Source organism: Phyllostomus hastatus, unplaced genomic scaffold (assembly GCF_019186645.2).
Source record: "Phyllostomus hastatus isolate PE091 unplaced genomic scaffold, TTU_PhHast_1.1 phas_scaffold_385, whole genome shotgun sequence".
In the NCBI taxonomy this organism is placed as follows: domain Eukaryota; kingdom Metazoa; phylum Chordata; class Mammalia; order Chiroptera; family Phyllostomidae; genus Phyllostomus; species Phyllostomus hastatus.
Window position 1 is genome coordinate 14347738 of NW_025334026.1, and position 12424 is coordinate 14360161.

General features: G+C 46.1%; 1 protein-coding gene across 8 annotated transcripts in view; it reads right to left on the reverse strand.

Moving 5' to 3' along the window:
- CUX1 (cut like homeobox 1) overlaps positions 1 to 12424 on the reverse strand; it is a 365888-nt gene that overhangs the window by 128671 nt on the left and 224793 nt on the right. For all 8 annotated transcript variants that reach the window (XM_045819309.1, XM_045819308.1, XM_045819302.1 and 5 more), the window contains exons 7-8: positions 8955 to 9031; positions 7540 to 7606 (exon numbers count right to left, since the gene is read on the reverse strand). In XM_045819309.1, coding sequence (XP_045675265.1) covers positions 7540 to 7606; positions 8955 to 9031 — 144 coding nt within the window. The remainder of the gene's footprint in view (positions 1 to 7539; positions 7607 to 8954; positions 9032 to 12424) is intronic.

The window sequence follows — 12424 nt, forward strand, 5'->3', positions numbered from 1 at the left end:
GTGCAGCATGGTGCTCAGTTTCTGAAGAACACTCATGACAAAAGAAATATTTACATATGTAGTGAAAAATAAAAGAAATGAAAACTGCCTATCAGTTTGATGCCATTTGTGAAAAAGAAAAAAAATACTGTATAGAGAAAAAAAAAAACAGTGCAAAGAACTACGCCAAAATGTTAACATCAGGTATCTCTGTGTTACGAGATAACGAGGGATGATCTGCCTTTTCAAATACTTCAGAATTTTCTAAACTTTGTATAATAAACAGGACACTTTAGATTAAAAAGAATAAAAGCTATCAGTCTTCATTGACTTAAGGGTATTCAATGGCAAAGATAGTTCTTCATTCTGCAGGTCTTCCTGCCTCCCTTCAAAAGGGCCTGACTGGTCAGTATGCATCAAACCACACTCTCCTTTGTGTGGTAGGAGAAGCAGAGGAGAAGATGTGCCGTGTCACAAAGACCTGCATGGCCACAGCCCTCAGCAGCACCTAGGTCCCATGGTGAGTCAGAAACACATGGCTTTTGTAGGAAGTTTACTGGGGGCAAAAGGTGGAGTGAACATTCCAGGCTGGGCCTCCATCATAATTCTTCCTTTTCAAAGCACTTTAAAGGTTCAGATGGCTCCTGCTTTCTTCTTAGAGGCCAACAGCTTCCTAGGTTTGACTTTGTAGAGAGCAAACAACCTCACTGGTCATTCACCACCTCTGTGCCCCTGATCCACCTGTCTTCACAGTAAAGGCTCCCACTGATTTATTAAGTCAATAAAAGTAGATGATGCACCAGCAGCCATGCTAATGTGCATGTGGTAGACAAAAAATAAGACAAGGGTCCTTGTCTAAGGGAGTTTAGTTGGCACTTGCCAACTCTACGCAGTTTTGTGGGGGTCTTACCAGGTCTCCACAGTCTGGGAAGCAGGAGGCTCATCTTGCAGATCACTAGAGTAACTATGATGTACACACTGTGTAGGAGACCGTTCTGTGTGGCGTGGGCCCAGCTCCCACTAGGAGATGCACAGGACCCACGCCCACGGATAGGTTCTCCCGTGGGGAATCAGGCCTGCAATGTACCTAGGCCGCTGTGAGTCTTGCTTTTTGCTAAAACTCCCTCACTCTGAATTGAGGACATTTACTGCAAAGCAACTTCCTAAAAACCATGCTAAACCTTCCAAGGATGAGTGTAAGGGGTCCAACTACTTCTGCCTTTTCATTTGCAAATATCCCTCTTCTGTGATGTGATTAGCAGCATTGGCTCCTTTGTTTTCTGTAAAAGGTAACCACCTAAAGTGAGCCTGTGCATAGTAAATGAGGACCATCATGTAATGAGAAGAGAAACCCAATAAAGGCCTGTCATGGCAGAGGCTGAGGCTTTTGTTCCCTTGAGAGAAAAGCCATGCTGTCCCTTTCCCTCCATCGGACCCGGTAGTCCGTGTGAATGTCTCATTTCATCCATAATGACGTGGACACTGCGGGCCGGTGTCTGCATCAACACTGACGTTTTCTCCCAACAGCCCCTTATCCATTTCCTTTAGCTTCAAATTGTGAGTTCTCCAAGATCTACCTTTATAGTGAATCAGAAAAACTTTGAAGATTTCTAAAAGAGCACAATTTTTATAAAACCATGTCAAACCCAGGTAACAGTCCACGAACAATGCTTTGGTCTACAATACCCCCTTCAAAGATGCTGGATGAATGATTTTTATCTCTAATTTGTAAATATGCTTACATATGCCCACACATACAAGGCAGATGTATGTACATCTACATACATGTGTTTTGTGCACAGAGCCCACATGTCCACATGCACATTACACCTGTAACTAGCCCACCCCCTTTTCTCCATCGTCCTCGCACCAGTACAGCGTGGGCCTTCAGTAAGCTTAGCTGAAAGGAGGAGGTGTAAAGGGGGCCGATTCTCATGGATGCCACGTAGCTTCTAGACCTGTGTGGGTCCACAGAACAGGTGAAGACTCCTTGGCACTCAGAGGAATTTCTACTTGAATTTGAAAACATGAGGCTGCCCCCTTCTGCCTGCACAATCCCCTGGACTGAAGACGAGTCCAGACCAGGGCCGTGCTGCTCAGAAAAGACAGAACAGCTGCCACCAGCGCAAAAGCCAAGGAAAGCGCTTTGGGGCTCACCTGGGCATTGGGTTCTAGGTGTGAAGCACAATACTTGTACAGGGAAAAATCCCAGAATTTTACAAAATGTGCACACTCTTTCAAAGATAAGATATGGGGAGGGGGAGTCTTCAGTGTTCCCTCCAACCTGCTTTAGTTATTACTAAGGTTAAGGGACAGTAGGTTCTTTACACAAGTCTATGCCCTGGAAATCATAAAAGTAGATGCTTTGCTATTTTTAGGGGAAAATCTAACCAGGATAATTACAGCAGCCCATACTGGAAACCGATGACTAATCAAAAGACCAGGAAATAGAAAATGTTACAATCTTAAAGGTCTAGCAGAGAGATTCTAGTTCAGGACAGTGAAGGTGGTCTTTTCAAATTCGATTGGGGGAAGCAAAATTGGTCTAATGAGATTATTACAATAGTGTGTGAGTCTCAGGCTTCGTCACCAGGGCTCTGTCTGGCCTGGCGGCCCAAGTCTTTCATGTGGAACTGCAAAAAGGAAGAGAAAAGAGAAATCAGTCTGCTCAGATAAAGCCAACGGGGCTCGTGGGAGAGGGGCAGAGACTAGAAACCCTCAGGGAAGCCTGTCACGCAGGCAACACAGAAGCACCATAAAGGCACCACACAGGCCTCCATGGCAGCGCTGCATTTTGAGTCCAAAGCACCAGACTTGGGGCCTGACTGTGCGTACTAGGACTGTTCCCTCGTCTGTGCGGTGAGCACAGTAAGAGCTTCCTCAGTGATTGTCGAAGAGAGCAAACAAGATGCCGTGTAAGAAACCACCGCGACACAGGCCAGAGTGATCGGTATGCGCAGAAGGTATCCGCCCTACCGCCGTTCATGGCGTTTCACACCTGGGGGTCCTGTCTTGAGCTGTCAGTTTTGTCACCTTTTCAAATTGCATTTCAGGTCCTCCATGCCCCACTGCTGGGCACGGAATTCCCTGTCTCCACAATGCAGGGCGCAGGCTCCCCGAAACAATTTCAGTGAAGCCATAAGCCAAGCTCACATGGGAAAGTTTTCTGCTTTCTTCAGAGCACATTGCATTTTGTGGTAAAATACTGGTTATACGCATATCCTTGAAATAAAGAAAGCACTCTAAAATTAATCCAAGTGAAGTTCGTCATAAATGTCTCTTTTGTAATGTAGTGTGTAAGTACATGTACACACAATATAGCTCTTTTTAAAAAGGAATACAACATGAGTAGCCTTAAAATATGAATTTTACTAGCAGGAAAGGTTTGGGAGGTGCAAATTCTCCTAAGACTAACATTAGCTATAAAAAATGTAGTATTTCAGTGCAATTCAATATTTTCTTTCATCAGAGGCTCAGGGCCTCAGCCCACAAGTTAAGAGGAATGTAATAAGCTGACTGTATGTGTTATAACTGAAGCTCCTTTTACAACCAGCATCCTGGGGGACAGAGCAAAGAGGTGGCCGTGGACTTGAGCTAAAATGGGAATTCCTGCACTTTTGCTCAGGACACAAGGAGGATCCTGACCTAGGGAGCCACACCCCTCCTGCAGTATGCAGCAGCAACCAAAACCTAAGCACCTCGAGCAGCTGCAAAAGATGGGCCCAGGCCTCTCTCCAGGGCCCCTGCTGCGCGCCAAAGGCAGCCTGTCCACCCCCAGGTCCACCTGGGGAACCACTGCACATCACTCTGCTTTGCTGGGATCTCCTAGTTGGAGTCATTAGGGTGCTAAGTCAGTCTCCATCTGCTAAGAGGTGGGAAGAGCTGTACACAGGGTGACCGTCTGAGAAGGAGGTACTTTTTTAACAACAGCAGCAAAAAAAGCAGAGAAATAATTCATTTATTTAACCCAGAAATGGTTATAATCTGAAACCCTGCAATCCTATTACACAACAACTGTTTTGGCAAATGCCGCTATGTTCGAACAAATATTAAACTGTGCTTGCCATTTGTCTGAGGAATCTTGCATTAATAAACATGAAGAAGAACACTTTTACCTCCCACTCTCAATGACAGGACCAAACAAAGACCAGCTGTATTCATCAATGGGTCCTTGTTCTGCACATAAAGGCTAATTACATTTCGCTTCAAGCCTACACACGGAAAACTTTACCGCTGCCATCCCCATCACAGTCAGCCCGCGCTGTCCCGGCTGACGCAGGGTGATGACTGTACACGATAAGCAGGGGTCTTGGGACAGCCTTGCTGCCATTGACCGCAGGCTTCTTTACAAGATGTGGGGTGGGGGGGGGACAGTCACCTCTAGCACATCTCCCAGGGACAGAGAGGCAGAGGCAACGCATGCTCTTTAAATCTCATGGCGGAGATGACGCCTTTAAGGCCGGTCTTGTTCAAGGCCTGCGAATTTCAGAAATGCACCCAAGTCCTCCTGTGAGATTGCCAGGAAAAGCTTCTGTTGCCTACAGGGCTGTTACTGTGTGCCAGGCGCGACACACACACCTTCTCATCCCGGTCCACCAGCACCCCAGGCTTCGACTCTGATGCCCACTGAACAGGTGAGGAACGTGCGACGTACAGGTCAGAGCTCATCCAAGGTCACACAGGGAGCCGGCAGTGGACCTCCAAGGTCTACTCCCAGGTCAGCCTTCTCCACAGCCCGAGTTCCCCCATGCTTTCCCCACCCCCTTCCTATGTTTTCTGTCAACAAATATATAAGAATACCTCTTTTTGAAGACAGAAAAGAAATTGTTTTGAAATGTTTTAAGACCGTTTGTGAAAAGATTTGCCCCTGGAGGGTTTATATTCATATGTATCAGTGAAAAGACGTCTCGTCTAATAAAATACACGTGGCTTGCGGCTGAAGCAGATGGCGGAGGGACAAACCTTTCCCAGGAAATAACGGGGGAGAGGAATGTGGAGGGGGAAGCTTCATGTGGGATCTCCAAGACTGAGGCCATTGCCTCCAAAGTTAAAAGAAAGTAGCAATTATTATCTCAGTCCATTCTCTACATTTTTTGTGGATTACTTACTCTGGGAACCATTTGCAGTAAGTGTTTGGTACCAGGCTCCCCTTTATTAGTAGTGTCAATCTCCAAATTGTGACGTGCTCGATCCCTGTCTGCGCCTAAGTCCGGCCCTCGGCACCCCCGTGCCCACCTTGACCCTACAGAGAAGTGATTCGGGGCTTCTGGTGGGTCCTGTAGAAGAGCAGCCCCTCCAGCCTTGTGTTTTCACAAACTGCCTCCAGGGCCTTCTCTGGCCTCCAGAAACCCCTCACCTTGACTCATCTTTCAACCTCAAATCACACATTGGCCCCTTCAGAAAGTCTTCCTGGACAGTTTGTGCCTTTTGCTGCAGCTGGGTGGGGTCCTGTTCTGGACACCCGCCATTTCCATCTCCAGCTCCCTCCCCCATCTCCTGAGGCCTGCCCCCGGGCTTCTCAGTTCACCATGAGGAGTACTGGCAGGGACGGGGAGGAGGGTAAGGCCAGGGGTTGCTGGTGCTGCCCTGGATCTCTCAACCCTCCCAAAGGCCACCACAACTCTCAAGGTGCCCATCAAGCTGGGCATGGTGGCCTCGGCAAGTGCTTGCTAGGGATGCTGCATTCCCTCTCTGGTCCCCCTCCTCCCAGCCCATGCCACGACAAACAGTCCGAATGTTAAACTCTGATTGCACTAATTGGCATGTGCTGTGTGTCTTCTGTAGAGACCCTGACGGGCAGGGTGCCCATGCTAACTGGTCCCCTCTGTCACAGCAGTGACCGCACTGTAGGGCAATGGTTTTTCACTCCTCTGAGCCTCTCATCCCAACCATTCCAGAGCCCAGCACAGGGCTGGGCTCAGAGCAGGCCCCCAGGAGGGGCTGCTGGGTTGGTGAGTGGACCTGTTACCTTTGGATCACGTCCATCATGTACCCGCCAGGTTTGTTCTCTCCACACGCACATGTGCACGCCACACCCTGCCTCCCCACTCATCACTGGGGAGGACAAGAGAATTTCCTGCTATGATCTCAGGAAGGGACCCACCCCAGCAGCACCCGTGCCCTGTCTGCAGTTTCTGACAACAGCCAGTCCTTAAGCATTTTCGTGATGAGCAATCGACTCCCTACATTCTGATTCAATTTTCCGGTTCTGGCTGAGAGGAGTGAGTTGTCCCCCAGCATTAGCCAGACCTATCGCGAAGCCAGGGAGAGGATGGGGACAGGGGTTAAGACGTCCCTTCCTCTCTGGTTCTGTCTCCCAGTCACTTCCCCAGCCACCATGTTCCCTACCTGGAGAAAGTGAAAACCTGAGAGTAGAGGAAAATTTCAGTTCTCACTAGATGGCTGTTCTCTGTTGCTTCCCAGTCCCTAAAACAGGGTGATCAGACGGAGACAAATTTTCTGTGCAGCTCTTTAAAAGCCCAGTAAGAAAAATAATGATGGTTCTAAACCAGGGACAGTATTAGCCACCATGTGACAAGTGGCGTTCTTCGCTGCCAAGTCGGAACGGCCTCAGCGGACACTCTGTCATCAGGCAGTTTCTTCCCCCAAGTAGCACACGCCCACGGCCGACAGCACCTGTCACGTGTGTGGGGAAAGCACGGCAGGAGGCGTGGCCTTCCGGAAGCTGAATTTTTGTAACACTCTCAAAACAGTGTTTTTTCAGAATGGTTGTGGTTGGGATCTACAGGAATAACTACTTTACCTCGAGATCCTGGGAGGAGGGCAGCACTATTTAGCGGCATCCCCCCACCAACCCCGGGGCCCCGTGTGAGTGAGCACACTGGAACTTTCTTACTGGAACGGGCTGCCTAAGAGACACAGGCAGGGGCACGTGGGTTTTGGGGGGAGACAGGAAGAGGCTCCCAGAGCAGGAAAAGATGGCTCAAACCCTAGCCTGGCATTGCTTGTCTGGACTTTGGAAGAGAAGGCCTTGGCTACGAACAATCTTTGTGGCTTCTCCACCTTTCTTGATTTATGTTGAAATTATTTATTTTCTGGTATTCTGTATGGAGGGCAGGCTGACAAGAAGTGATCCTATGCCAGACCACTGATTTCCTTCTCACAAGAGCCTCGTGTGACACACATGACCAAACATGCACACTCGCTACATGTGCACACCTGCACAGGGACACCCGGTGTTCCAAGGTGCCACTTGCACAAATAAACCCACGTGGGAATGAAGGACCCAGGTGAAAGGCGATGTGATTCATACAGATGAAGCAGGTCCCATGGATCCCACCTTCCAGAGTGTTAACCCGGCTTCACAGAAATTAAGGAAGAAAGTTTTAGGTGGGAGGACTGTTCCGAGAGCACCAGAACTTGGGTATTAAACTGACACAAGCCGTGGGTGTGACACTGCATGTCTCATGGCAGTTCAGAGGCCAAGGACCTTCTAAACCCTGCACCACTTCGCAAAGCCCACAGACAGCAGGGAGAAGCAGGGAAATCTTTTACGGATCAGCACAGTTGGGTGAGACCTGCAGCCAGGAGGAGACTTACTTGGCAGTGATTTCTTCATCGTATTTGGTTTTCAGGTCAAATAATTCTGTTCGAGTTTTTTCCAGGGCTGAAAGGCAGAGGACATAAAACCATAATATAAGATACTAATTGTTTAAGTTAAATTTAAAAAGGAACAGTATACAAGTCACATATACTCATTTTAAAAGAGTCAAAAATTACAAAAGTACATAGAATGGAACAGAAAATCCCCTTTCACCTCTACCTCATCTCATTCCATGCACCTCCTCAGAGATAACCATTGTTTATTATAGTTTAGTGTGCAGATTTTCTTCCTTTAAATATATTGTTAAAGTACTGCCATGCATAGTTGCACATATATGTATGTTTTTCATCCCCCATAAATAGGGTGATACAAATATTCCCTGAGACTTGCCTCAGCAGAGTGGAGTGAGACTGTCTTCCCGTGAGGACACAGGCAGGGTCAGTGACCACACGCCCCAGTGCGGAGCCCGCCTGCCACCGGTCAGGCCCCCCAGGCCTAGAAGTGCCAGCCCGGGGTGAGGGGCGTCAACATTCCACCTGCAGACCGATTCCATCCCGCTGGCCTCCCAAGGGGTGAATTACATTCCCATTAATACTGTGAGTGTGACTATTTTCCTATCCTCTCACCAACACCGAAGATTATCAATTAAAATTTTGTTTGACAGTCCGATAGGCAAACTAATCTTTCAGTGATTTAATTAGCCTCTCCCAGACTCTTAAAAATCGTTAACACTGTTTTCACATGTGTACCAGCCGTGTGCGTTTCTCCTGCAAGCCGCCTGTGCACATCCCCTCCCCACTGCTCTACTGGACAGTTTGTTTATTTTCACTGATTTGCAGGAAGTCTTTATATATTTTCAGTATTATTCATTTGTCTGTTAAATGTGTTGTGATTATCTTCCACATTTAAATTAAATATATAGTGCTGTTTCCCTTTAAGAATAAAAAGAAAAACAAAGAAAGTAACACAAAATTTAGCAAAACCTTTTTTGCTATCTTTTAAAATTTTAAGGTCTGTTATTACTGTTCTCCTTAACTTCACTAAGGGTAGAAATAAGTCTTTCTTTTCCTAATATTGCTCCCAATGAAACATCAGTCCTTGACACTTGGGTGATTTAGAAGTGTTTGTTGGAGAAGGAGCAGGAAGAAAGCAAGGCTCGCAGAAGGGATGAGAACGTAACTCGGACCCTCCTCCCCGACACTGACGACTTGGTGTGGGTGGTACAAGAAGCCAAGGCAGAGAAGCTGGTGCTCTCTGGGGTACTCTGGGTGTGGGCTCCCGCTCCTCCCCCAGGCTCCTCAGGGCAGAACAGCAGGTATCAGCAGGGGCCTGGGGGGACTTGGAGATGGACTTAACTGTACCCCCTTCAGTCCTCCTGGCATCAACCTGACAGAGATGAAGAATATCACACCTGTTTGCAGGGTCTGAACTTTGTGTTCCGCTTCCTCCAGCTTTGAGGTGGTGGACATCTGCGTCTCGTGCAGCTTTCTGAACAGGGAGAGAACAACGCCAAACTGGTCATCTTGTTGACCAACATAAACATCTCGTGTGCCCTGGAGCTGTGCCGATTGGCTGTCTTCACTGTGACACGTGCAGACAGCGACAGGCCCACAGTCAGATGCTGCTCGTCCGCCACGAGCGCTGCGGAGCCTGCCAAGTGATCGTGTGCACCCCAGCTCTGCACCCATGTGTCACATAAAGTGAGGCATGCACCCTGTGGGGCTTGATGGGTGGTAACTGATGGAGAATTTGTTCTTGAAATGCCAGATATTAAAAAAAAATCATCATCATGCACTCATTGTTTTCTGAAGTTAGCCCAAGAAGAATGATACATTTACATTTTGCTGACACAATGAAGGAATTTGTTGGAATAAAGGATGTACTAAGTAGATGTGACAGCTGTTCCACTTCTGTTATAATGGAATGCGAATGCAACTGCCATACCTAATGGGGAAATCTGAGTGTTTTAAAAACTACATTCTACATATTTACATTTCCCAGGATCTCCAAATGAATTCTCTGGTCAATTGGGAGAATTCCTTCCTCCCAATCTGCAGAAAATTCTCCCAAAACAAGTTCGTTATTTTTACATCATAGGGATACAATATTACATACTCTCATAATAATAAACCTGGGAATCCAGACAAGTAGAAATAAGTTTAAAAAAATCACCCAAATTTCCATCACCTATGGAAATGGATTGCTCACATTTTCACATACTTCAGTTATAAAACTAATATATGCCCTGAAGTTAACACACACACAAATACTGTGAGAGCACGGAAGGTAAAATGCCCTTTCCCTTCCTTGGTTCCATTTCTTTCTAAGACAGAGCTCTTTCACAGCCTCTGAAATTTTTCTACATGTACAGAAATATAATGTAACACACACTGTACAACAGTGTAATATACACTCATGTGATATCCTACAGTGTAGTGTAAACTCACGTACTAGACACTGTAGTGTAACACACACTGCCCGCCCCTTCTCTTGGGACAGGAAGGGTGACAGCGCACGAGCTATTCCGAAGCTTGCTGTTCATGGATCCTCAGACTTTGGAGAGATTCTACTCCAGCATATATAGTTCTTCTTCATTCTTACTAGATAATTGACATAACCAGGCCTCTACAAACATTTCGATGGTTTCTCATTTATTTCCACTGAATAATTCTGCAGTGATCATCATGTAGGTTTGCTGCATAATTCTGAGAGTACATCTGTTAGATAAAAATGGTCAAATGATATGTGCAATTTTTTTTGTTTTGATATTGAGAAACTTCCCAACAAAGCAAACCTCACCAATTTAAACGCCCTTCAACAGTATGTGAGATTCTGTTTTCCTATTCCGACACTGAATAAAATGAAACTTAATTTTACTGCCAAGTAAAGCTGAGCATTTCTGTTGTATGAATGGTCTGCTTACTGCCTTTGCCCACTTTTTATGGTCCTTTGATTTTGCCTTATTAATTTGTAAGAATCTTTGTATACAAAGGAAATTAGCCCCCCCTTTTTAAATGGGGCCAATACTTGGTATTTGTTTAAAAATGTTTTAAATTTTAGGTAGTCACATTTAGATAATTTCCCTTTTATGTTTACAGAGATCTCTGCACTCTAAATTATTAAAAACAAAACATTTGCCCAAGTTTACTTTCATTATATACATGATTTAATCATTAATATTTAAATCCTAGATACATTTCAACTTTTTCACATAAAGAATGAGGTAAAGAACTAGCTTTGTCCTCCACCCCCAATGGTCAGTCAGTTTATTACATCTTTTTTTAAAAAAGATTTTATTTATTCATTTTTAGAGAGAGGGGAAGGGAGGGTGAAAGAGAGCGAGAGAAACACTGATGTGTGAAAGACACATCAATTGGTTGCCTCTCACATGCCCCCACCTGGGGACCTGGCCCACCAATCCGGTGTGTGCCCTGACTGGGGATCGAACCAACAACCCTTTGGTTTGCAGGCTGACACCCAATCCACTAGCTACACCAGTCAGGGCTACTTACATCTTTTTTTTTAAAAGATTTTATTTATTTTTTTAGAGAGAGGGGAAAGGAGGGGGAAAGAAAGGGAGAAAAGCAGCAATGTGCGGTTGCCTCTCACGTGCTCCCTACTGGGGACCTGGCCCACAACCTAGGCATGTGCCCTGACTGGGAATCGAACCAGTGACCCTTTGGCTCACAGCCCACACTCAATCCACTAAGCTACACCAGCCAGGCTATTTACATCTTTTAATAAAATAAATCCTTTACCTAATTAGAAAAGTCAACTTAAAAGTATTAAATTGCCATATGAGTTTATTTCCACACTTTCGTAATGTATGAGGTTTGCGCTGTACAGATGGAATTGCACTGTACATATTTAATCATGCATTTTTCACTTTATGTTATGCTGGATACATTTCTGGTGTTACTGCAAACTCTATGTAACTATTAGTTTAATGGCTGCATAATGTTCCAGTTAGGGATGGCCCATCTTTTACTGACCCATTTCTTGTTGGCAAGCATTTCAATTGCTTATATTCCCCCTCCATTCATTATCAATAATATGGTGAGCAATCTCTTTGGGCACAAATTGCTTTTCTAGGAGGCAGTAAGAGTCTCCTCATCTTTGAGCACCCTGACTCCTTTGCTGGAGCCTGTGCCAGCCCCACACTCCCAGCAGGGTGGGTGTAGTGGCCCCGCACGGAGTCAGGCTTCAGTGAAGCCACGTCTGAGCACAGGGAGGCCAGGGCTGCAGTGGGGGATCAGGCCTGGGCCCACCTCAGGCTGACAAGGTGGGAGGGCACCTAATCCGAGGCCCAGTTTCTCCATCTGTAAAATGAGATGTCCAATCTGCAGGTCTGTTCTGGGCTCAACAGTATGTTCCAAGAAGGCTTCGCAGGTGCGGAGAAGGCACTAGGTGAATGGAGTGGGTCTTCTTTCCTAAATGAAGTTGGCTTAGCAGTACTCCGGAGAGGACTCTGTGATACACACGACCTGCATGGAGCCCTCCTCCAAAAGCTCCTGTGACCTCAGAGTCTACCACACACAACATCAGGCCTGGCCTCTCACCTGGAACCATACCCTTAGTGCTTCTTGTTAATGGGTACACAGATTTCTTCATGATGGGTTTAAAACAGAAAATCTGCATTTCACCAAAGCTCCTAAAACCCAACTTACGTCACCTGAATTGGTAACATCAACAGTGCTTACAGTTTTTACGAGAAATCTAACTTTCATTAAATCATTACAATAGTGAAAAACCATTCCACTATTTGTGGAAAAGTTTTGGGTGAAGTAGGCCATCAGAGAACTAAAATTCATAGCAGTTGGATGGGTCATTAACATGTTTTACTGATATCAGCTCCTCCCTGAAGCACTGTGAGGTAGTAAA